General features: G+C 38.1%; 1 protein-coding gene across 3 annotated transcripts in view; it reads left to right on the top strand.

Annotated features, from left to right (window-relative positions):
* Positions 1–22,392, top strand: part of MCC (MCC regulator of WNT signaling pathway) — a 171,516-nt gene that overhangs the window by 117,396 nt on the left and 31,728 nt on the right. For all 3 annotated transcript variants that reach the window (XM_035310944.1, XM_035310945.1, XM_035310946.1), the window contains 7 exons: positions 2,235–2,398; positions 6,861–7,067; positions 17,153–17,299; positions 17,612–17,701; positions 18,369–18,517; positions 20,243–20,383; positions 21,939–22,039. In XM_035310944.1, the coding sequence (XP_035166835.1) occupies positions 2,235–2,398; positions 6,861–7,067; positions 17,153–17,299; positions 17,612–17,701; positions 18,369–18,517; positions 20,243–20,383; positions 21,939–22,039 (999 nt within the window). The remainder of the gene's footprint in view (positions 1–2,234; positions 2,399–6,860; positions 7,068–17,152; positions 17,300–17,611; positions 17,702–18,368; positions 18,518–20,242; positions 20,384–21,938; positions 22,040–22,392) is intronic.

The raw sequence follows: 22,392 nt of genomic DNA, 5'->3' as shown, positions 1-22,392 counted from the left end.
TAATTGTCCAGTCCTCTAGTTTGTCAAGATCTCAGTGGTGCCTTGTCATAGCAGAAAGACATCCTTGTAGGAGAAGTACATCATAGCCTGTGAAATGCCAATCAAAACATTTGTTGAGGAAATAAATAAATCAAGGCTGTGTTAATCAAAGCAAATGCTGGAACTTCTCCATGACTGTGAGCTTATATGACTATGTGACTATGAAACAACCTCTGTGCCTTTATGTAGAATAGCTACAGAGTCTCAAATGGAGCAGTCTGTTCAGGAGAGCTTATGACTCTTAGGAAAGAAGAGGAAAGATCTTCCTTTTCTTCCCTGGGTAAACCAGACTGGTGCATGAGAGCTTCAGTGTGTGATAGTGTACACGAGTAGTATTTTAGGAAATAATTGAAAACAGCAGTTTTAAGCCTTGTTTCAGAACTTGGTGAACCTTAAATATCAAGCTATTAATGCTACAAGGGACTTTGTTATCATGTAATATACAATATTTTGCTTCAATACATAGGACACTGTAGTAGAAGAGTTTCCAGTTGTTTGGAGCAGTGCAATTTATTATTGAGAACTTTAGTACCTTTTAGAGGAATTGACGTGAGGACAGACTGACTTTTGTTTCACTGTTCCTTTGAAAATTAATCCTTTTTGTGTGTGCATGCATGCAAATATCCTTATATTTTAGAATCATAGAATCGTATCTAATAACTGTGCATAGCCTTGCTTACTGACCTAACAGAATGAGCATCAATGACTTAATAAAAATGTAACATGTCATGATACACTAATGTATTTGGATATGTTGCTCAATTGCTACAGGCAATCAAACAGCAAGAGCTAGAACTATGAATACTCCTCAGTATGTCTTGCAGAGGTTGTGATCAGGTTGTTCTGATTTCCTGGGTAATGGAGGTCCCTCGTTACTGTAAGCCCTTGTTTTCTGGGGAAAAAAAAATGTTGCTGTAGGAGCAAAACTCGGCATACAAAGCCTTTTGTGAACGTTGTTCGTTCAAATGACGAAGTGTGCTATATAAGATGTAAACAAAGGAATTCGAGAAAATGAAATAGATATTTTTACCATTAAACATCCTGCACGGTATATGCCACTCATAAATATGTGTTACTCTAAAGGGATTTTTGGTATTCTTAAAACAGACAGGTGGCTGTTAGTCAGAAACTAGTAAATATGACTTCAAGAATGGAGTTTTGCCTGCATGTTGCCTGTTCCTATTTATTATATGATACTGTGATGAATTCATTATACGTTCTTTTCTTTTAGTCAGCAGTAGGTTCATGTTTATATGCATTACGCTGTGGATGTATATTTTTTGTAACGAGTTTACAGTTTTTTAATTTCACCTCATCCTTTCATCTGACCTCTTTTATTTAGACTTCTCTCATGTGAAGAGTTTTTAAGGCAGTCTAAAATAATCTGATGTCTCCAGTCTATTAAAGTTCAGATATAGTCAGTACCAGACTCCTTTATGCCCCGTTAAGTACCCCATCCATGAGGCTCATATTAGGAGATTCTGGCTGTAGCAGAATGCTTGGAGCAGTAGTGTAGGAATAACACCCTGCAGCAAGAGTGCCACTGTTTTTAATAACGTATAGGAACTGATGATGCACTGCTGTCACTTGTTGCACTACTCGTTATTGCAACCTCTTAACTAGTAAGGCAGAAATACCAACCATCATGTTTGAAAGAGAGCCTAAGAGTGAATTCCACCATGTCTGCCATAGAAACTACTGCTATCTATCACCAGAATGTGAGCATCATCACGTCACATCCGAATGTACCGGGCAGAAGACTTGTTGAATTCACGGAGAAAAACCTTTGAGGGTAATCAAATCAGGATAGTAGGCCATGAATAGCAAAAAGAAGAACAGAATGGAAATGGTGTAACATAACATTTAAGATTAAATTTTAAAATTGTAATTATTAATTTAGATTTTAAATTGTAAATCTTAACAGTTTGTCCTCCGAAAAAATGTTTCTGAGCTGTGAGTGAACACTGTGGATAAGTAGGGGGAGTGTTACTTGTAAGATTGGAGGTAACTCGTGATTTCAGTTGATGTAGTATTTAAGCTGATCAGTTGGTGCGGAAAAAAAGTCAGATTATCAGGACATACTTTTAACAAAAGGAGCCTTAGCTGTTCTACACTTGATGGGCGAGAGTTTGTTCTTTAATTGAGTCACTTATTGTTGCAATGTAACATGCTTGTTTTGTTTTGTTTTGTTCTAGATAACTGTAGTGACTTGAATTCAGAACTGCAAAGGGTGCTGACAGGTCTGGAAAATGTTGTCTGTGGGAGGAAGAAGAGCAGCTGCAGTTTATCGGTGGCAGAGGTGGACAGACACATTGAACAGCTCACTACTGCCAGTGAACATTGTGATTTAGCCATTAAGGTAACAGTAACATTATGCTCTAAATGTGTTGTGTGTGTTGCATGAGACATGATAATATTCTGTAGAAACAGCACTTCTCAAATCAAAGTGCATCACAGAAATCAACTCTAGTTCATTTTATGTGTGGGATAGGTAGTAGTACACCTGTTTTACACCAAATTATCTGAGGCACAGGAGGAGCTACTAATAGGCTTTCAGTCTCTAAACGGGAAAGTATCTGTCTTACACTCATTTCAGAGATAAGAGAAATTAGGACGCTCATCAGTTAATTTACTTTCTGAAGGTTACTTTCCCAAGGTCACACAGATAGTTAATGACTGGTAACTGAAAGTACAGCATGCAATACTTGCTGAAACTTGAAGGTAAAATGCCATGAACTGTACACAAGTTGTGACTTTGCTGCCTTAAAATATAAAACTAGTATTTAAAACAAAACATGTTGTGGTATATTAATTTTAATGGGGAACAGATAGTTCAACTGATACTTGGATGTCTTGTTTTTATTATGCATATAACAGAATAATAAAAAGGAATGCCTGGTAGGACACGTATTAGGATACTTGGTACATGTGGAGGAAGAGATGAACAAGTTTAATATTGTGTCAGGTGGAAAAGATCAGCGACTCAGTTATATAAGAACAATTGTATTCACACTTTGCTCTTGAAGTGGGGAGGTTTGTGACCACTCTGAACTGCTGAGGTAGGCCTTTGGTGTGCTACTGGGATAAGTCTCCTCTGCTCCTGGTGGTGCCTGAGGAATATAATTGCCTATAAAGAAATCAATGCTGAGTAGCAGTTTGGAGAATGGGTATGTATGAGAGAGACAGACTGACTCCTGGATCTCTTGGGAATGGTCTTAAAGCAGCTTATTTGAGTGTCTCAGAAGATTAGGATCAATACTTTGAATGTTATCCAGCATTTTCTGGAGTTTTAGGATTAAGTGTTCTCAGTCTGTACTCAGAAAGGGAGAGATTGTGGATCTTGAAAAACAGGTAGAGATGGGTCCTTGTATAGTCCCCAGAGGTATCTGAACTAAGAAGAGGCGGGAACTGTCTCAGGAAGAGGATTCAGTTAAAAAGCCGAAATAGCTGCCATAAGTGTTCCTCTCTAGCTTTTTGTTTTAGGCACATTATTTACTGTTGATTCAAATTAACTGCAATGAAACTTATTGTTCTGAGTAACTGTTCACAGCTTCTTCCTGGTACAAAATATAGTCTTTCTCTTTTCACAGAATCTCATAGCCATTTTTGGGCCATGGGAGGGGAATGTTTTTCCCCACTGCCTGTGCTGCAGAGCCTGCAATTGTTTGTGTTAGACAAGTGATAGCATGCAAAGGATGTTAACCTTTCAAGAAGATAAGACTGTCATGCTCAGATTGTGAGCTAGGGAAGCATGTCACTAACGTTCTTAATACAGCAACACCAACATGTAGAGCCCTCGTCTGCAGCTACATCCATGGCTGCAAGTTGTTTCTCCTTTCCTGCTTCCTCAGATAGAGAACTGAGACACTTTTAAAACAGATGGAATCATGAATGCAAAACTGGAACATTCTGTCATGTGCTTTGACTGTTGGCTCTTCTCTTCATTGATGGGCTGTTCCTTTTAAATGTTTTGAATCTTTATCCTTTTGCTTTAATGGTTAGATTTCATTGTTGTGTCTTTTTTTTTAAGGCTCATCCTGGTAAGTTTTATTGTTTATTTCTGCAAGTCATGTGACCCTAGCTACTTCACGTTTCTGCCCGACAATGAACAAGAAGACCTTGAAATGAGCAGATTGTCTGATAAACTAGACAGTTACACAGCTATCATTTGTTTTAGAAAATTTCCACAGAATATGCTGCTTAATGTTTCAGATGTTTTGAAGAGCAAATTACTATCAGACCCAGAAGCAGATACCAACTACTAACAAACCAGTGATTCAAAAAGTTGTAAATATTTCTAAACATTATCTACTTAAAACATGAAAACAGCTGTCTGGGTTGAACCAAAAATGCATCTGTCTGGCAGGAGATGTCAATGGAAAACCTGCATGAAACAGGACATTCACAGTATGTCCTTATCCTTCTTCCTTCATAGATGCTTCCACCAAGTGCATTTAGGAACATCTTGAGCCAGAGAGGTTGTCTTTGAGTTTAATAGTCCTGAGTGTAATTTTCCTCTACGCTTGTTTCTGATGGTTTTTGGACCCATCTAAATTATTGGCCTCCATAAATTCTGCTAGGAATAGTAAGTTCTACCATTGAGTTAGGCCTTGTGAAGAAGTGCTGCTTTTCTGCATCTTTTAAGCCTGATACTTGCTGGCTGATTCATCTAACATCATGTGCATAACACAACACCTCTTGTAAGAATACTGCTCCTGAGAGTACTGATGACAGTGTCAGAGACAACACTAGAATTACCGCGATATGACTTCCTGCCCTGTGCTCAAAACATCACATGTAATGCAGTCCATGAAATCAGTCTGTAATTCAAGGAGAGGGAACAACAGGGGAAGTGCATGAAAGAGGAGAGGAGGTTTGGGGGTGAAAGGGAGTGGAGAAGACAGCAACAAAGAGGCTCTCTTGAAAATAAATCTGGCATCATAAAGAGAGAATGCTCCTGCCATTACAAAGCTTTTCCTCGTGTTGTAAGATTAATTAGCAGGTGCTTATTTAGAACTTGAACACCCCATCATGTTGTGTTGAGACCAGTTACCTTGTTTGAGACCAGTAGGTACAGGTGGAATTAATACAGGGAAGGACTGTGGCATCTTTTGTCTTATAGAGATGATGCATCATATTGTTCTGTAGAAAATAAATTGAAGCTTACTACTAAATATGTAAATAGAATTATGTTTTAGATATTCTGTCAACTGGATTTTATATTTATTAGACTAAATGTACAGCAGTTTTTTGGGGGAGAGATGAAATATGATTTAAAAGAATAAACTGAGCCTGACTGCAAAAGCTTTGTCCCTACTTTTTCCACAGAGTCCAACCTTGAGTTGGTTGATGGAAGTAGGTATTTTTTCCTCTTCTATGAGTGTTTTTTCATTACTGCTAAGGAATTTCGCTATACCCAAGAAGTATTTAACATTAATGGATTGAAAACAATAAATGACCATCTTTTCATTGTTATGGACAAATAATGATATGTCACTAATCTGTCAACGTAGTGTCACACTGCTGAAAATACTGGGAGTATTTCTTGCAGAAAAAAACAGTGCTGTTTTAAACATGGCTTGTCCTTTTCAGCTGTACTCTAGTTGGACCTTTTATTCCCTCCCTAGTTAAGGACATGAACTTTTAGTCATTTTTGTTATAAATAAAATCAAATTCTTTTTGTATAAAACAGTTAAATGGGCTATTTTTACCTCGGTATACGACTTGTTTATCTTACATATTACACTTAAAAGTAGAGGTTTTAGCTATAATGTATTACTGGAATGTCCAATGAAATGAAACTTCTAGGTTGCTTCTAATGTCATATGTTCATTTACTTTCCATGTCTCTTGTTACCATGTAATACAGATTGATTTTAAAGAGATTCAAAAGCTTGTAAGGAACAACTGGAGATTTTTTGACTTTTGCAAAGGTCCTGGATAAGTTAATAAATTTAATGCAAGTACAGCATATGTTAACTGCATAATAGTGTAAGAACTGCTTAGAAGTAGTTACCTGAGTGTTAAGCAATTTTAAGACATTGAATGATCAGTCTGACTTAAAGTTTATGCATGGCAGCGTTGACTTGCTAGTGGTGTGTGCATGAAGGTCAGTTCCAGCCAGGGGAACTCCGTCTCTTCTGTGTGGAATGGTGCCTGCAAGTCATAGCTGTGAATGAGGGAATGGCACAGAACATCCTAAAAGGCTTTAAGTCCCACAGTAACCCAGCCTATTTTAGACAGGAGGAGGGCTGTAAAATCTTTGGGTACTGTGTAAGCCTAGCCAATGTCTGTTTTATTTCTCTGTCCTCTCCAGGAGATAATATGCTCAGGGACATGGGAAAAAAGAGTTCTCTGTTCTGTACTCTGTTCCTTGCCCTTTGTGTGGAGTTGGTAGAGTGTTAAGAAAGGCCCCGTGCCCTTCACATGCCACCACAGGGTATGGACAGAGCTTCTTTCTGCCTGTTAACCAGGCAGGGAAGCAACAAGCACAGTGCTTACCGATAGCAAGTAGTCATTAAGTTGTTTTAAAATGTTTAGAGATTAAATTAACAGGGACTGCTGTCATTGTGGGTATTACAAAAGTAATAAAGCCGTTTTGCACCAAAAACATCCCTTGGCTTTGGTGTTGGTCAGTACAAAATATTTTAATAAAATTATTGTTCCTAATACCAAACAAGAGAAGGAAACTAATGGTGTTGTGGGACTGGGTGTGTGCTCATAATTATATAGCTGTTTGTTACACACTTCTGCGCTGTGTATCATCAGTCTTGTTCAATCATAATTCCTTCTTTCTCTTTTTTGATGACTGTATTTTTGCAGACAGTAGAAGAGATCGAGGGTGTACTGGGACGTGACCTTTATCCAAATCTGTCTGAAGAGAGATCTCGATGGGAAAAGGAGCTTGCTGGCTTGCGGGAAGAGAATGAGAGCCTCACTGCCATGCTGTGCAGCAAAGAGGAGGAGCTGAACAGGACCAAGGCCACCATGAACGCTATTCGTGAAGAGAGAGACAGATTGCGTAGAAGGGTAAGACCTTACGACTGTCTGAACACTGCATAGATGATCACTTCTTCTTACAGGGGAAAACCAGTCTGTGCAATGTTGTCATCAGAGCAAGTGTCCCTTCCGTGGTGCTTCCTGTGCTGACTTAAGGGTGTTCGGGTTTTAAAGCTGAAATATACAAATGACAGAGTGAGGACAAAACTGAACATTATTGAAAAAGAGTATATGAGGAATAGCCAAGGTGTACAACAACCTGAAGTCAGAAAGCAGGAATTCTGATATTCATCTCCAGTGGAGCATATGTAATTCGTCTATAGAGAAAGCAGATGTTCATTTAGTGAATTTTCCTGTGAGGCATGTTTTTTCCTGTAAACAACAAATATTGCTTTGTATTTGATGGGAATTCAATTTGTGATTAGGAGAAAGAAAAAGAACAGGACTCCTGTCACTGGGTAATAATTCTCTGAACAGAACAATGTGTAGTCCCAGCCATGTTTTGTTTCCCTAAGTTTTATGGTGCTGCTATTTCAGATAACAGCTTTGTGCTTCATGTAAAGTCTTAAGTAAGAAAACTGGAAGTTTGTTTACAGAAAAGAAAGATCAAGATAACATGACCCTAACGTCTGTTACTTTTATAATAATTTAACTTTGTCCCTGTTATATCTGCAGAGTTTTAGCAAGATAACAAATAATTTTTCTATCAAAATATGGCTGTTTAAAATTCATGCTTAGTTTGGGTAACAATTTAGACCACTGTACCTTCTCACAATTACAGGACGTGTTGCTCTTTACCTAGTGGCAGCAGAGCAAACCTTTATGCAAATACCGTGTTTCTGAAACAACATAGTTCTGTAGTGACGGTATCATTTTAGCATGGAGCTGCATTGTGTGAGACTTCAAATTTTCAGATACCAAGACACAAATTTCCCTTGCAAAACTCTAGCCTCTCTTAATACTAAGTTACATAAAGCAAAACCATTTCCAATTTTTTTTTGTAAAATGCATTTCTATTATATACCATAAGTGCAAATACTTTTCAGTCCTGACATTTTTGGACGGATTTTAGACTGACACTTCTTTTCAAATAGAGGCAGTACCACCTTGAACTAGGGAAGTAGTATTTATGCACATGGTAGGAGTTTTGCAGAGAGTGGGGAGAAAAGAACAGAAGTGTGTGCTTGTGAAATTTACTTAGAGAAATGCAGATATTGGTACTAGAGGTGATGTAGATCAGTAATGGGATATCATACAAGAAAAGAATTGATGCCTCTGAGGATAGAATTAATATAAAAAGGATTACGTTTTGAGAAGTGTGGAGTAGAAGTTCATGGGTTTAAAAGATTGATAATGAATTTATAATGACAACCAGGATCTCCTCAGTTAAAATAAATTTAAAGGGGGGATGGGGAGGGGGTGCAGAATTGATGTTTGTACCCTCAGGGATCAGCTTGTGAATGAGCCATTGATGCATGAAGGAAAATGCAAACCTATGATGTACCAGATTAGGTATTTCCAGCAGAGAATGGAAAGACTGCTGCACTTTGTGTGAAGAGTGGTGAGATCTGATCTGTAATAATTTATGTCGTTCTTATCTCTTACGCTTAAAAAGATCCAGTTTAAATCGGCGAACAGATGTAGAAGATTGTCTTAAAAATGGTCAGCTTATTTGTAGAAGTGACTAAAAGATTGTGTTCTTTAACCTGGCTAAGCAAAATCTGAATTTGATTTCTCTTTTCAAGTGCTGGAGAAAGCAAGTAACAATGGGAGCTAATGGCTGTTCAAGTTTAGGGACAGAAGTGGAACAGGAAAAGATGAATATAAACTATCCACGACTATGTTAGGCTAGTAGGTAGAAATTAAACTATGGAGTGTCTAACAGACAAGAGGATTGTGGTTCTGAAGAAACAGTAAGGAGTTTAAAAATATTAAATATATGTTTGTATGATGGAACATATGACTGTACAGAAACCTGTCAAAGCCAGGACATTAGGAAGGTATCTAAAGTAAAACAAAACCAAAAAAAAAATGTTTTTATTTCTCCTGGTTAATACAGCTGTTTAATTCTAGTGTTTGATTTAGTATCTCTGCACAAAACTGTAGTATTTTGTCTGTTTGCCATCAATAGCAGAGGACTGGATTAGATTAAGAAAATGCTGTCTAATTCTGTGTATGTGGATAATGCTTGAATTGGTCAGACTCTGCTCGAATTCCCAGTGACCCAAGCATGTGTGGAGCTACACAACTGCTGGCTGTATTATGAAATTTGTGCACAAGTTCTGTTTTAAAGGCAGTGACTCGGAATGAAAAGGTGGTGTGTTCATAGTGTTGATCTAGTTGTTGTTGGCCTGTCTTTTTGACCTGTTAGCATGGATGCTGCATGCGTTACTAATGTGTGTCTGCTATGGAAGCATCTCTAGTGGACACAGAATTGAGACATCAACTTGCTTTGTGTAATTGGCTAGCACAGTTGTCAGATGGTACCAGCAGGGTGACAGTACTGATCTGAATTGTGTTTGGACCACTGACCATGGAGATAATAAGTCTTAAGTTGCTCTGTAAAAACTGTGAGCTGTGTAGAGTATACAACAAGTTGGTCTAAATGTTGGTTCTTTTTTAATTAAGGAAATTCTTCTTGGATAGATTGGATAGATACCTTGCAGGAGCCTTTCAGTTGGTGAGGAATTAACGTTGGATTGGCACGTGCATAACAAAATCAAGCAGACTGTATTCAGGCCCAGTTGGCAGGGTTTTTTTCAGTTGTTTTCATTTAGTTTGCACCTACAGAGGACTTTATTGAAATATGCTTTTTAATATCACCCTGAACTTGCAGAGCAACTGGTTTATTGCCCCCACTGGAGAAGTCTATGGCATAAGACTGTCAGCAGCATTATGTGACTGTTGTACTGGAAACCATATTTGCATTTGTAATATAACTCTGTGTCCATAGTTGCAACAAAATAAATGTTTTCTTTGACCTATTGAATATTTTCTATATGCTACCTGAACTCAGAGTCACTTCAGATTATTTCCCTGGAGAGTAGAAAAGGAGATCCAACTAAAATTTAGTTATTGTTCTCAAATTAAATTGGATGAAGCGAATAAGCTGAAGTTGGCCAGATCAATAGGTCTGTTACTTTAGACCAATGTCTGTAATCAGGCAGAGTGCTTTCAATACATTGTTCTCAGGCTTGTTGGAGATTTAATTTAATTAGGTATTTAATGTGCTCAGTTAACAGATTGTGCTGCTTTCTAGAGCCGTAGCTATGGAACAACATACATAAAGAGTTTGTTTCTCACAGGTCATTAGTAAATGAGGTAATCGCTTATTTCTGTAGGGTGCCTGCAGTGTAGCTAATTTCATAATACAGAGTTTTATTTTACCTCTGCGTGATATTGCCATATTAAAAATAAAATTTATTTAGATCTGGGCTGGTCTGTGCCCTGGAAGCTGCTTGCCAGCACAAAATTTATCAAAGTTCTGAATCCAGTAATATAAATGAGATGCTGGGGAACTTCTGTACCAGCTCCTGGGATTAATATTAGAATAAAATTGGAATCAGAGTAGTACTATTACAACTGCCGCATATAGTAACACGTTTAAACAGTAGTAGTAGAAGTAGTATTTGTGTTCATAGGCAACATCCCTTGTATCCACCAGGCAAATCAGATGAGCAATATATATAGGGCGTATAGCATATAACCTGCATCATGACTGCAAAATAGAAGTTTCGTTTTCTTTTTAATGAGAAATAAGCAAATAAAGTTGCCAAATTAGTAGTGCCATGGTTCAGTACCCTGCAGTGTGTTGGCGTAAGAAGTGATAGGCATGGGCAATGTTCAAGCTTCCCTGAGGCTGTGAAGAACTAAGTCTAAAATGAGAAGGCAGTTTCAGCTCTGGATATCTGTTAAGTCTATTCTCTGCATAAACCATATGTCATCATTACAATTAAGAGTGCAGTTAATCAAATGTTTTCAGCTGTGATGTTTGTGTGTGTGTTTGTTTTTATCTGCTCCGAATTCACCAAACTAACCAAAAAGGAAAAATAAAATAAAATAAATAAAACAGACTTAATATTTTAGCTGTCTTTGACTTAAGACCTTGATGAAAATATAACCCACAGTAGAATAGAAAATTGCAATTTTAGTGTGTAATCTCTCCAGCTGCCCAGACTGCCCCTGCTCCAAGAAACTGTTTTAATATGAGGGATCTCCCAAGATACTGCATTCTTGCAAGCAGTTGAAACCTACCCAAACCACAGAAAGAGTCAGATTCTTGGCCATGCAGGCATTCTTGAGCCCATACTGTTCTCAGATGACACAAAGCTGGCACGAGCAGCTTGACTCTCCTTCTTTTGGCATCGCTCACATTGGGGTCAGAAGGCATTGCTCCAGATTGCTAAAGAACGCTGATATGTTGCGGGCTTTTAGAGGTTATTATAAGCTTGCACAGCTTATAGTGATTCTTGAGCTGTTGGGTCGCCTTGTGTCTTGCCAGAAACCTGCAGTAGTGTCAGAAACCTATTTCCAGCTCTCCACCTCCTTCAGTTGCACAGTATTTGTTTACACAGCAAGATCTCAGCTATTAAACTACACAAGCTGTTCTTCTTTTTCCAAGCTTGTATGGAAATGCTCTGTGATTAATCTAAAATTAAACGAGGAAAAGAGATAGGTGTACTGCTCTCACTTGTGCTTGTTCCCACTTTATGCTAGCCTGGGTCAGAACGCTCCAGTTTGTGCCTGGAGCTTTCAGGATCCAGCCTTTGCACCCAGTGTTGCATCCTTGTGTTTCTGTGCTTTGCATCCCTCAAAGAGGTGCAGCACCCAGATCCTTCGCATGGATCAGCATGGAGCACAGCGTGAGGGACTCCTGGAGGGCAGCCGGTAACGTGTATGGAGCGCTGTAAATTCTCCTGATACTTAAAAATCTTGTGTGTATTAACCTTGACAGCATACTTATTCTCCCAAAGATGGTTATGTGTCTGTGCGTTGTTCCCTTTCTCTGCTCCTCAAAGTAATTTTTCAAATTGTGGATTGATTTTCAGTCCTGCTAGAGGAGTAGAGCTTCCAGTGACAGTTAAATTTTTATGTATTTCTTGAAATTGCATCTCTTTGTAGAGGAGAGAGATTCAGTAGATGCTTCATCTGAACTGATTCAGTTCCAGAGAATTCACTGAGAAGGCTCCCCTAAATACAAGGAAATACATCTGTATGATGCAGGCTTACAGCAATTCAAGACTACTATATTCAGCCAACCAAAACAGACAATTTGTAGGGAATCAGGCCTTGTTAGGCCTGCTGGTGATGATTGCTCAAACATTTATGAGGAGCTACATCTGACTGAAAACAATTGCCCTAGGCATGAGTGAATGTTTCTGGGGTGCCCAAGGTGGGGAAGGCCCTCACCACTCAGAGCAGCTTGAGTTGTCACATGAGTATTGCATTTTCCACCTTCTTCTCCACATGTTTGAAGTATGCATAAATAAAATGGAGAGTGGGAGAGATACTCAGGTCCTGTGGTTTGTTGTACTTCATTTTGTACTTCAACATTCCTCCTGTTTATGACAGGGAAAAAAAAGATGTGGTATTAAAACACTAGAAAACAAACAATTATGTTACATAAAGTGTTCAAAGATACTGAGACAGGTCCCAAGTAGAGTAGAAAGAAAAGAATCGCAGGCATGCCTATTTGGTTTAGGAACAAAAGCAGCAGGTGTCCTTTGAATGCATAAATTAGTAAAAATGGATAATTTCTGTTTTTTACTTAGGGTATGCCAAGAAATCATGTAGTTGTGAGTATGCATGTGTAAAACACAAAGAGTAAAGTATGTTTCTTAGACTTACTGTTATAGACAATGAGCTGGTTCCGCTAAAGTAGTTTCTATAACCTATTTTTCATTTCTGCAAACAAGTCCCTGGTGCTTCTTAAGCAATTTTGAAGTCTTTTGTTAGTCCAACATCATGGTAGCATGTCACCCGCCTTTTTTCTTGTATCTTTTCTGTCTTTTGATTTAGTCCTTAAGGTACCCAAATTATGCTTTTTCTCCCTATTTCCTTCTCCAATTCTCAGCTTTCTAAGGAAAAAGAAATAGAAATGCAACTGAGCAATTGCTAAATACCAAATTAATAAATAAAATGTGAAGTCATGTAAGTTTTTATTAATTACCTGAGAATATCTGTTTGCACTTGACTTACATTGGTAACTAGGCTATCTATTGCTTTGAAGTCTAATGACTCTGTTGCCTTGTGTCTCACTTAATGCTCCTTCTGGTGATGTTTCCAAGGTTCTAGCTCTTCTTTACTTCTATAATTCTTTTGGCTTTCTCAAGCTGTTCAGATCTCTCCCCTTCCACTCTTTTTTTTTTTCAGTTGTGGTTTTCACAGGTGTTTCCTTGGATGTCTCCTTTTTTTAACCTCTGTCTCTCCTCAGCCTGTTTTTTTCTGATCATATAATTAGATCTGCCTGTGTGCCACTTTCCACCTCAATTTAGAATTTTAGGACTTTATAGCAATTTTGATAATCCTTCTGGATGTTCCCATCTTTAAACTAAATATGACGCAATGACTTAAGAAATCTTTGTTTAAATCCTTCCACATTATTCCTCCCCAACTCACAAATCCACTTTTTCCTGTCTTTTAGCAAAACTTTTTTTTTTTTTTTTGCCTAACTTGTCTTAATCCATTGGATTTTTCCAACTTTGTCATTCATTTTCTGCAAGATCCGTCCTTCTTCTCTCACGTTTCCAAGTGTTTATTGTGTCTGATGTGTAGTACTGTAATTACGTTCTGTCTACTAAAACAAGTAATCCTTGAGAATAATTTATATCATGATGGTGACAAGACTCAAGATGGCAGATGAGGTGGTAAGGCAATTTTTAGTCATGGCTTTTAAACCTGTCCTTTCATAACTCATGCATTCCCCAATCCAGTGAAGAAGACACCTCTTTTAAACTTTTTTTTCTTGATTCCTGTCCTTTGGTGTTCCATTAAATTATTACTACAAGTGTGGAAAAGTACCTTCTGAGGAGATTCTACATACTGCTCTATTTACAGAGAAGGTTTTGGTGACCAGAAATAGTTATCCAAGCTATCTCTGGGCAGACTTGGGGGGGAGGGAGGGGCAATCCCTTTTGAGATTCTGACTCATTGAATGTATGAACTGTGAAATCAGTGATTTTGCAGGTAAGACAAAATTGTTCTGTCATCTTGTAGAGAATTACCATCCAGTACTCAGTGTTGCTAAAGTTAGTGCAGTTATTTATAGCAGTTAATTCAGCATGTAATTTCTCAGATGAAAGCCTGGATCAGTAAATATATCAAGAAAGCAGACAGCTTAATCATGCCTTTTTAAGTTGTGGTTGCTTATGTGATATGATATTAAAGCTAAGACTTGCACAATTCATAACTGTGCTGTGCTCTGTGTTTTCTTTTATAAGTGCTCTCCTGAGCAAAGCTTTGCCTGACTACAGTCTCAGTTATGTTCATTTTTCTTTCTTCTATGAATATTGCTTTAGATATCCATAAGAATAACTGCCTTTGTAATTGTGGCCAATAATTGCTTCTCACTAATATAATAAATAATTAAACATAGACTAAAAGAAACCTATTTACATTAGAGTTTTGTCTAATATTGTCCTTATGTAAGGTAGCTTTAAATTTTGGAGTAAATCATTATGTAGTATTCTAATCAACTTCAGTACTGTGCTTCCTGGTTGTTGTTACATTTAGAATGTTACTCACTTTTGGACTGAAGTCTTCCAGGGCTAGCTTCTAGGCATAGCTAAATATTTTAGCAATTTTTAAGTTGGACATCAAGATGGGGATTTGATTTTTAAGAATGCATCCCTACCGATTTTCCAGTTTGTGTGCTTATAAGCGATACTTTAACTTAAGCACTTGGGAATTTAGTTTGGAATAGCATGGCTTTAAAGAAATGATAATAAATGTGATTTTGATTTAATGACATTTTGGGGTTGCTTTTTTTTTTTTTTCCCAGTGAGTGTTAATGCCATGGTACAAATCCTGTCTGCACTGGCATACCACATCTGCAAGTATAAACATACATAGGTGGTTTATTTCAGTTTTATGCATATCAGCAGGCTAAAATGATTGGTTTGCATCAGTACAGCACTTCTGTCCTTAAGGTTTGCATTAGCACAGCTGTACCCATGTTGAAATTCTATATGTCTGTATGAACAGTGGAGGCCCTAGCTGAGAATACGTAGAAGATAGATGTTCTGAATGTGCACTTTATACACTTCGCTGTTAACTTTATGATGTCCCAGAGTTTTACATCTTAAGTATAATTCCAAATACCCGCATCGATTTTTCAGCAAATTTCCTTCATTGGGGATTTCCTTTGGAGGTACTGTATACTTCACTTTTTTTTTTTTTTTTTTTTTTTTTAACCAGGGAGATCACAGAAGCAATTTGGCTTCACCTTGTTTAAGGTGTAGCACTCCTCCATGGCTGACCAGTGAAGTTATGACTGCAGTTAGCTTTTATATGCTCTTATTGTTGCCCCCTACAGCCTTTTATTAGGAACATGCAATCGTTCTACTCTGCTATGTAAAGAATCTGTGATTGTTGTTTTTGTTTGATAGTTTTTCCTTCTCATGATTTGCACCTACCTAAAAATTCTGTTGTTTTTGTAGCAAGTCCTCAGACTACCCCACCTTCAGTTTGCATAAATTCTGAGGCAGACGGAATGGGACTCTTCAGGAAAGTAGAAGCAGACTGTGGGGGATTGTAGATGTAAGATTCTACTAGTTTGGTGACTGGAGAGAGTTCCAGCTGCAATTCTTTCCTCTCTGTAATAGCTTGAAGGGATCTGTACATGTACAGCGAGCGTGCTGACTGCCACTCCTTCAAACAGAGACTGCTGAAGCACTGACAGTGCACTCAGTGAAATTATAGCTGAAGAAGGCCCAAAGCTTTAATGCAGCCTTGATGTTTTCTGACAAAGGTGTTTCAGTTTTCTTAATCAGTTCTTTGTGTGAACATATTATATACAGTTGGATATCCCACCGTTTTTATAGAATAGGTATCAGAGCTGCATTTCATGCTTCATGGGGTTATCAGATAGACTGAACTCATCTTATTCACTGGACTTTTGGTAAAATTTCACAAGTTCTGTTTTGCAGGTAGACTGTTTTAACACAACCCGTGTAGAAACATGCATGTTAAAGTAAACAGTCGACATGCAGGGAAACTTCCTTTCTATGTTTCCACCCCCTTCTCTTGTCTCACACTCTTTGTTTCCAACAGGGATGCTTATTCTGTGGGAAAAATGAGCTCTGTCACATTACCTTGTGGCATAATTGTTGTGTTAAGCAGACTGTTTAGTCTTTGTTAAGAATTATTCCAAGGTAAACACTATAATCTTTTGCTCAGCAGTACAGTTTGGCTCCTTCAGGCCTTTCCTCCTCCCCCTTGCAGGTCCTGAAACTCTTTTGACGTCAGTTGTTCAAGTATCTGATGTGTTATGAGGGCTGAACAGTGTTTTGCAGAGAGCTTCTGCAAACTGTTGGTTGGGCACTTTGCTCGTATTTTCTTCTCTGTACATTGCTCACTGTATGATAGCTTTACTTAGATATAGTTCTGAAAGCATGATTAGCATTGGAATTTTTTTGACCTTTAAATGTGACAAAGTCATCCTGTGATATATTTATGTCAAGAGTTCCTTCAACACTGGAGCTTTCCATTAGCAACATGACCTTTGGTTTTTGTTTAGACTTCATAATCTAAGGCTAGAGCATTAGCTTCACACCACACAGAATAATTCCATTGTTTACAGTACTGCTGCACTGAAGGGGCTATATGAAACAAGATGAAACATAAAGTAATTACCGTATTACATTTGCATATTGCACATGGCAGATAGTTTTTAAAAACTTGACAACAATGAAGTTTTAAAATAATGTCGTCCGTGCATCTACTCCCGCATGAAAACTTTGCAGCCACCACAGGACAACATACGTCTGTGCTCAAGCCAAGGTTTGGCTAGAATGATGAGAAATTGTCTGAACTATTTAATCCATAAGACTGGTAAAATTGTCTGAACTATTTAATCCATAAGACTGGTAAAACAGAACATTGTGTTTTATTCTTAGGTTCGGGAACTGCAGACACGTTTGCAAAGTGTGCAGGCAACAGGCCCATCCAGCCCAAGTCGTCTCACTTCTGCAAATCGACCCATTAACCCCAGCACAGGAGAGCTGAGCACAAGCAGCAGTAGCAATGACATTCCCATAGCCAAGGTGAGCTATTGTGTGTTTCAGTTGTGCTTCACATCGTCTGTGAGAAGCAGGCTTCCTTTAGCTGCTGTTCAGGGGTGTAATTAACTGGGAAATATCTAGAATCCCCTGAAAAATTTCTGGGGTCCTCAGCAGGCCCATGAACTTCAGCAGCAGGAAGAAATAAAGCACCAGTGACTGCAGTTCTCTTAGTTACAACTCAGGTGTCAATTCTACAGTAGTTTACTTCAGGTTTGTAAATATGGGTAGTGAACAAATGCATTTTGTATAATGTTCATGGGTCCTGTGTAAGCTGTACAGCATTCTGACTTCTAGATTGCTGAAAGAGTGAAGTTGTCAAAGACAAGATCAGAGTCTTCATCATCTGACAGACCTGTCTTAGGATCAGAAATCAGCAGCATAGGGGTAAGGACCAATAATTACGTGCATGCATGAAATCTTCTAAAGATGAATTGTGTTCTATTAGCACTGTTTTCTTGCTAAATTAAAATATGAGCTAACTGAAGAAAGTTTGAAAGTTATATTGAGAAAAATATTTCAATGGAGGATTTCACCTGATGTCAATATCTTATTTTCTCATGACTGTTGGCTAGAAATCATTCCCCAAGTAAAGTTAAGAGGATAATTTTGGGGTCAGTTAGTCCAAAATGTAACTCCTCAAGACAAGACTGATAGCATTCCACAACTTCCAAACCAACAGACAACTAGATTCTGCTTTGTAATGCCAATGTAAATCCACAATGCTGTTGCTACTGTGTGTTAATATTTGTTTCACTGAAGAGCTTGGCTCAGACATTTTGCTAAGCTTTCAAGAAAGTAAATAGCTTGCTGTTCAGGCTTTTTAAATCTGTCATTAAATAATGGGCTTCACCCTTTGGTTGGTAGACTTTTAAATAAAAATAGCTTCGTAGAATGGAAATTTATAAATATTCTACTGGATGAAAATTCATAGTAAAAAATGAATAATGAATATCTTGGGGTGAGCAAAGAAACCAAGCTCTCAGTTCAGACTGCCTCTGAGAGGAATCTGGTTGCTTGCTATTCACAACAATCTATTAACTACCCTGTGCAGGTGTCTAGTACTGTGGCTGAACATTTGGCACATTCCCTCCAAGACTGCTCAAACATCCAGGAGATCTTCCAGACTCTTTATTCACATGGATCTGCTATCTCTGAAAGTAAAATCCGAGAGTTTGAAGTGGAGACAGAGAGATTAAATAGGTAAGGTGAAAAGTTAGGTGTGCTCAGTTGTGTTATGCACTGTTAGCTCTGTTGAAGTTGCTACTTTTTTCTCTTTTTGAATATTTCACAGTTCAGTCCAAGCTCAGCTGTGGCAGCTGCAGATAAGCATGAAGTGTAGTTGATGAAGAGAAGATTGAATCATATGCTAAGGACTCTTACCATGAGTATGACAATTTTGTCATCTATTATTAGATCAGCACAGTGCCTTAATCTGTGATAGTTTGCACTGTAGAGTGTCCTTCACTATGGCCAACCAAGTAGATATGGCATCCTTTTCCATAAAACACATCCATGCCATAAATTTCCGTTACTTACTATCCATCATTCTGGAAATAGCTTGCTTTGCTTTGTCCTGAAGAAGCAGAATTATAGCATTACCATGTCAGTAGATGTACTGATACGTGATGGTGTGGCATGTATACCATTAAATAGACTTCTGGCTGCAGAAGAAAGACTGCAGTTTTCTTGTTGCAGTTAAAATACTGCTGATATCCTTCAGTAAGCTCTATCAAAGCCAGTGCTTCAATGACCTGTTTGGCACATAAGATCAAAAACTGCGAATCAGGAACATGAGAATCACGTCTCAGAGTTCTTCAAAGTTCTTTGTTCCCCACAGCTATCTCAAATTTAGTCTGATCAGTATAATATCTCTGTAACTCATAGCTCCTGTTTCAGTAGTACTACACTCTTTCTGATCCTTTTTTTTTTCTCTGCACAAATTTTGCATTGACAATGTGTCATTACAGGAGGTGTCAGAGGAGAAATAGGAGGTGAAGCATCTGGAACGTCTAGCAACTGGGAAAGTCAGGGCTTCATTCTGATCACTGAGGAAATAGTATCCTAGCCCTTGTCTTTCTTGTGTTTGTTAAGAAATCAGTGATTTCAGTGTTGACGATGGCATTGATTTCTTCATTAGCTACCCATCCAAAGTTTGAAATCATTTACCTGTCTCTTCACAACATATGTCCAACTCCTGTGATTAGACGTAATAATTTGTGTGTTGCTGTTAGCACCAATAATACTAATACCCTGAAGCCTTATTTTCAGATTCAGAGTTTATCTCATTTAGAATAATATTATAATTAAGTTCTGATACGAGCTGACCAATGATTTGACTGTTGCCAAACTTGTGGAGATTTCATTGTGTCACTGAAACTCAGTTCATATTTTGGAAGATACCTCTTTAATCATGGCTAAAACTGTACACTAAATGAAACAGTAATTCTGAACAGTCCAAAGAAAAGGGACATATATGTAACTGTATGGTCCCCCCCACACACACACACACATTGCATTAATGAATACAGCATTTAAAAACAAGAAGCAAATGTGGTAACAAGAAGCGAGGAATGGAGGCAGACAGATTACGGAAAAGGTTAATAAAGTAATTATCCTATGCAGTCTTGTGCATACAAAATAAGGGTACAGCTTTCTGCTTGCTGCTGTTTCAAAGGGTTATGTTTTACTTACTAAATTTTATGGGAAAGAAACGAGAAGAGGCTGTCCAAAGAGAAACAGATACCAGCTTGGCTCTTGCTATGGGACACAGAACTGATAGGTTTTGCTGTCATCATACTGCTGCCAGTAGACCAAATGGTCTTGTTCTTTTAAATGGTCTTGTTTTAAATTACAATTGTTTTAGAGTTTTCAGGACAGTGCCTGCAAGCTAAGCTTGAAGGTTGCACATTAATTCCTTTTCTACAGCCGTATTGAGCACTTGAAGTCCCAGAATGACTTGTTGACAATAACACTGGAGGAGTGCAAGAGCAATGCTGAGAGGATGAGCATGCTTGTGGGAAAGTATGAGTCGAACGCCACGGCCCTCAGGCTTGCATTGCAGTACAGGTATGTATCTATGCAGAGGGTGGCTCAGCCAGAAAAAGGGGGAGCAGGGGAGATTTGATAGAATTCTCTAAGAGTGAAATTGTTGGTGTGCTGTAGTAATGCTCTTAACTTTTGAGTCTTCCCTGAAAAAAGTGCCCTTGGTTAAACTATTTGGCAAAATACATAACTGAACTTATTAGTACGAGTGTATCTCAGCCCTAGTTCAGCATCAGCAAACTCAATCTACTAGTTATATTTGGATCTACCTTTTCATTTTCAACTACTGAATTAACATTTGAGATTGCAAACTTTTGTCTTTTGTACCTTTGCGCACACCTAGAACAACTATGATAGCTATATCTGGGAGGTGGGTGAAGGAAAAATTCAGATACTTGCTAGGAACTCATCATACCTGATAAACACTGCTAGCATTTCTTGTCATACAGCAGGATAAGGACTGTATCATGATTCTCTACGGTGCGTAACATATTCATAAGTGCAGTGTCTCCATCGCCCAGATACCATCATGAGTAGCTTCAGACATTTCCTCTGAAAGCAGAGGATTTCCTAAGCAAAAATACTGAAAACCTCTCCTATGAAAACAAAAGTGTTCCATTCCTTTCAGTTATATGTAGGTGTGGGCTATGTCTGCTGTTTCTGGTCTTAAGGCACAGGTATTAGTCTGTATTTCTGTATTAGTCTGGCACCTTTCACAAGAACAGTGGACCAAGGAGTTTTACTGTACTCCATATAATTTAGAATGACTTTAGAGTCACTCCAAGTAATTCAGAGTGACTTCCCAAAATCAGTAAGAATTCTGGGTGAATTTCTTGGTATTTGATTACAAGTATCTGAATTTACTTTAAACTGTATATAAAAAGATGGTCTTACTCAACTCTGACTGCAACTAATTTAGAACAGGCACTTCTGGTCTTAGTGGAAATCGTGTACCTTTAAAGAATGCATTCTGTTTCTATCAGCCTTGGGCAAATTATAAGGAAATGTTAAGTGCAGATAGGTATAGTCATGTATCTGTTCTCAAAAGCATTAAAATACGACAGAAACAAGTGGCTCACAACTCTTTTGACTGGTATGGAGGAAAATCTTACAGCCAGGAAACAAGTGTTTTTCTTACATTTTCTTCTTACTATACTCTGTATAGAATTGTTCTATAATACAGTATTGTTATATAGTGCATTAAATACTACATTTTATGTAGCAGGAAGGCCTGAAAAAAGTTTCTCAAAGGAATGATCTCAACTATCAGTCATATTACTGACTGTTTCAAACATGCTTCTAGATCCCTCCTCACATCAGGTCATTATCTTCCGTTTTAACTTGTTAAATTACTTAAGGCCAGCCTGGGACCATCAGAAGGAAGGAGAGACTGTTGAGTGCTTGTGATAGAAGCCATGTATGTTATGTCTTTTAATATCTCAGCTGCTAGACTCAGGGTAGGGAATAATGTAGTTCATCAGGTACCTCTCTTTTATTGCTGATAGCAGGTATTTTTCCCTTCCAAATTGTAGATATGTTTTGTGTGATTTGTTTTCCTGTTGTTTGCTTTCTCTTTCAGTGAACAGTGCATAGAAGCATATGAGCTGCTCTTGGCACTGGCAGAAAGTGAGCAGAGTCTCATTCTTGGGCAGTTCAGAGCTGCAGGAGTTGGTTCTGTTGGTAAGATTTCAATGAGTCACTTTATTTTTTTTTTCCACGTTCATTAGCGTTAGTTAGTTATAACAGCATGTCAACTCATGACCTGCCACTTAAGAAGGCTTTCTGCTCTTTTCTTGTTTTTGACTAAGTAAATAATTTTATACACCCAAAGAAGAAGGGAAAATTAAGAGAGAGCCTGGAATGAAATCATAAAATTCACCAGCGATTTAAATTAACCTGCATGTGCTATCACAAGGAGTTGCCTATTCTGGCAGAGGTGAGGCAGCTACAGTCATGCAACTGTACAGAGTGGAATAATTAAGTGATACTCGTGAGCACGTGGCTTAGGACCATACTACTATGGTAACTGCAAA

The sequence above is a fragment of the Oxyura jamaicensis genome, chromosome Z (assembly GCF_011077185.1).
Source record: "Oxyura jamaicensis isolate SHBP4307 breed ruddy duck chromosome Z, BPBGC_Ojam_1.0, whole genome shotgun sequence".
Classification (NCBI taxonomy): Eukaryota; Metazoa; Chordata; class Aves; order Anseriformes; family Anatidae; genus Oxyura; species Oxyura jamaicensis.
This window is presented reverse-complemented; position numbering and strand designations above follow the sequence as displayed.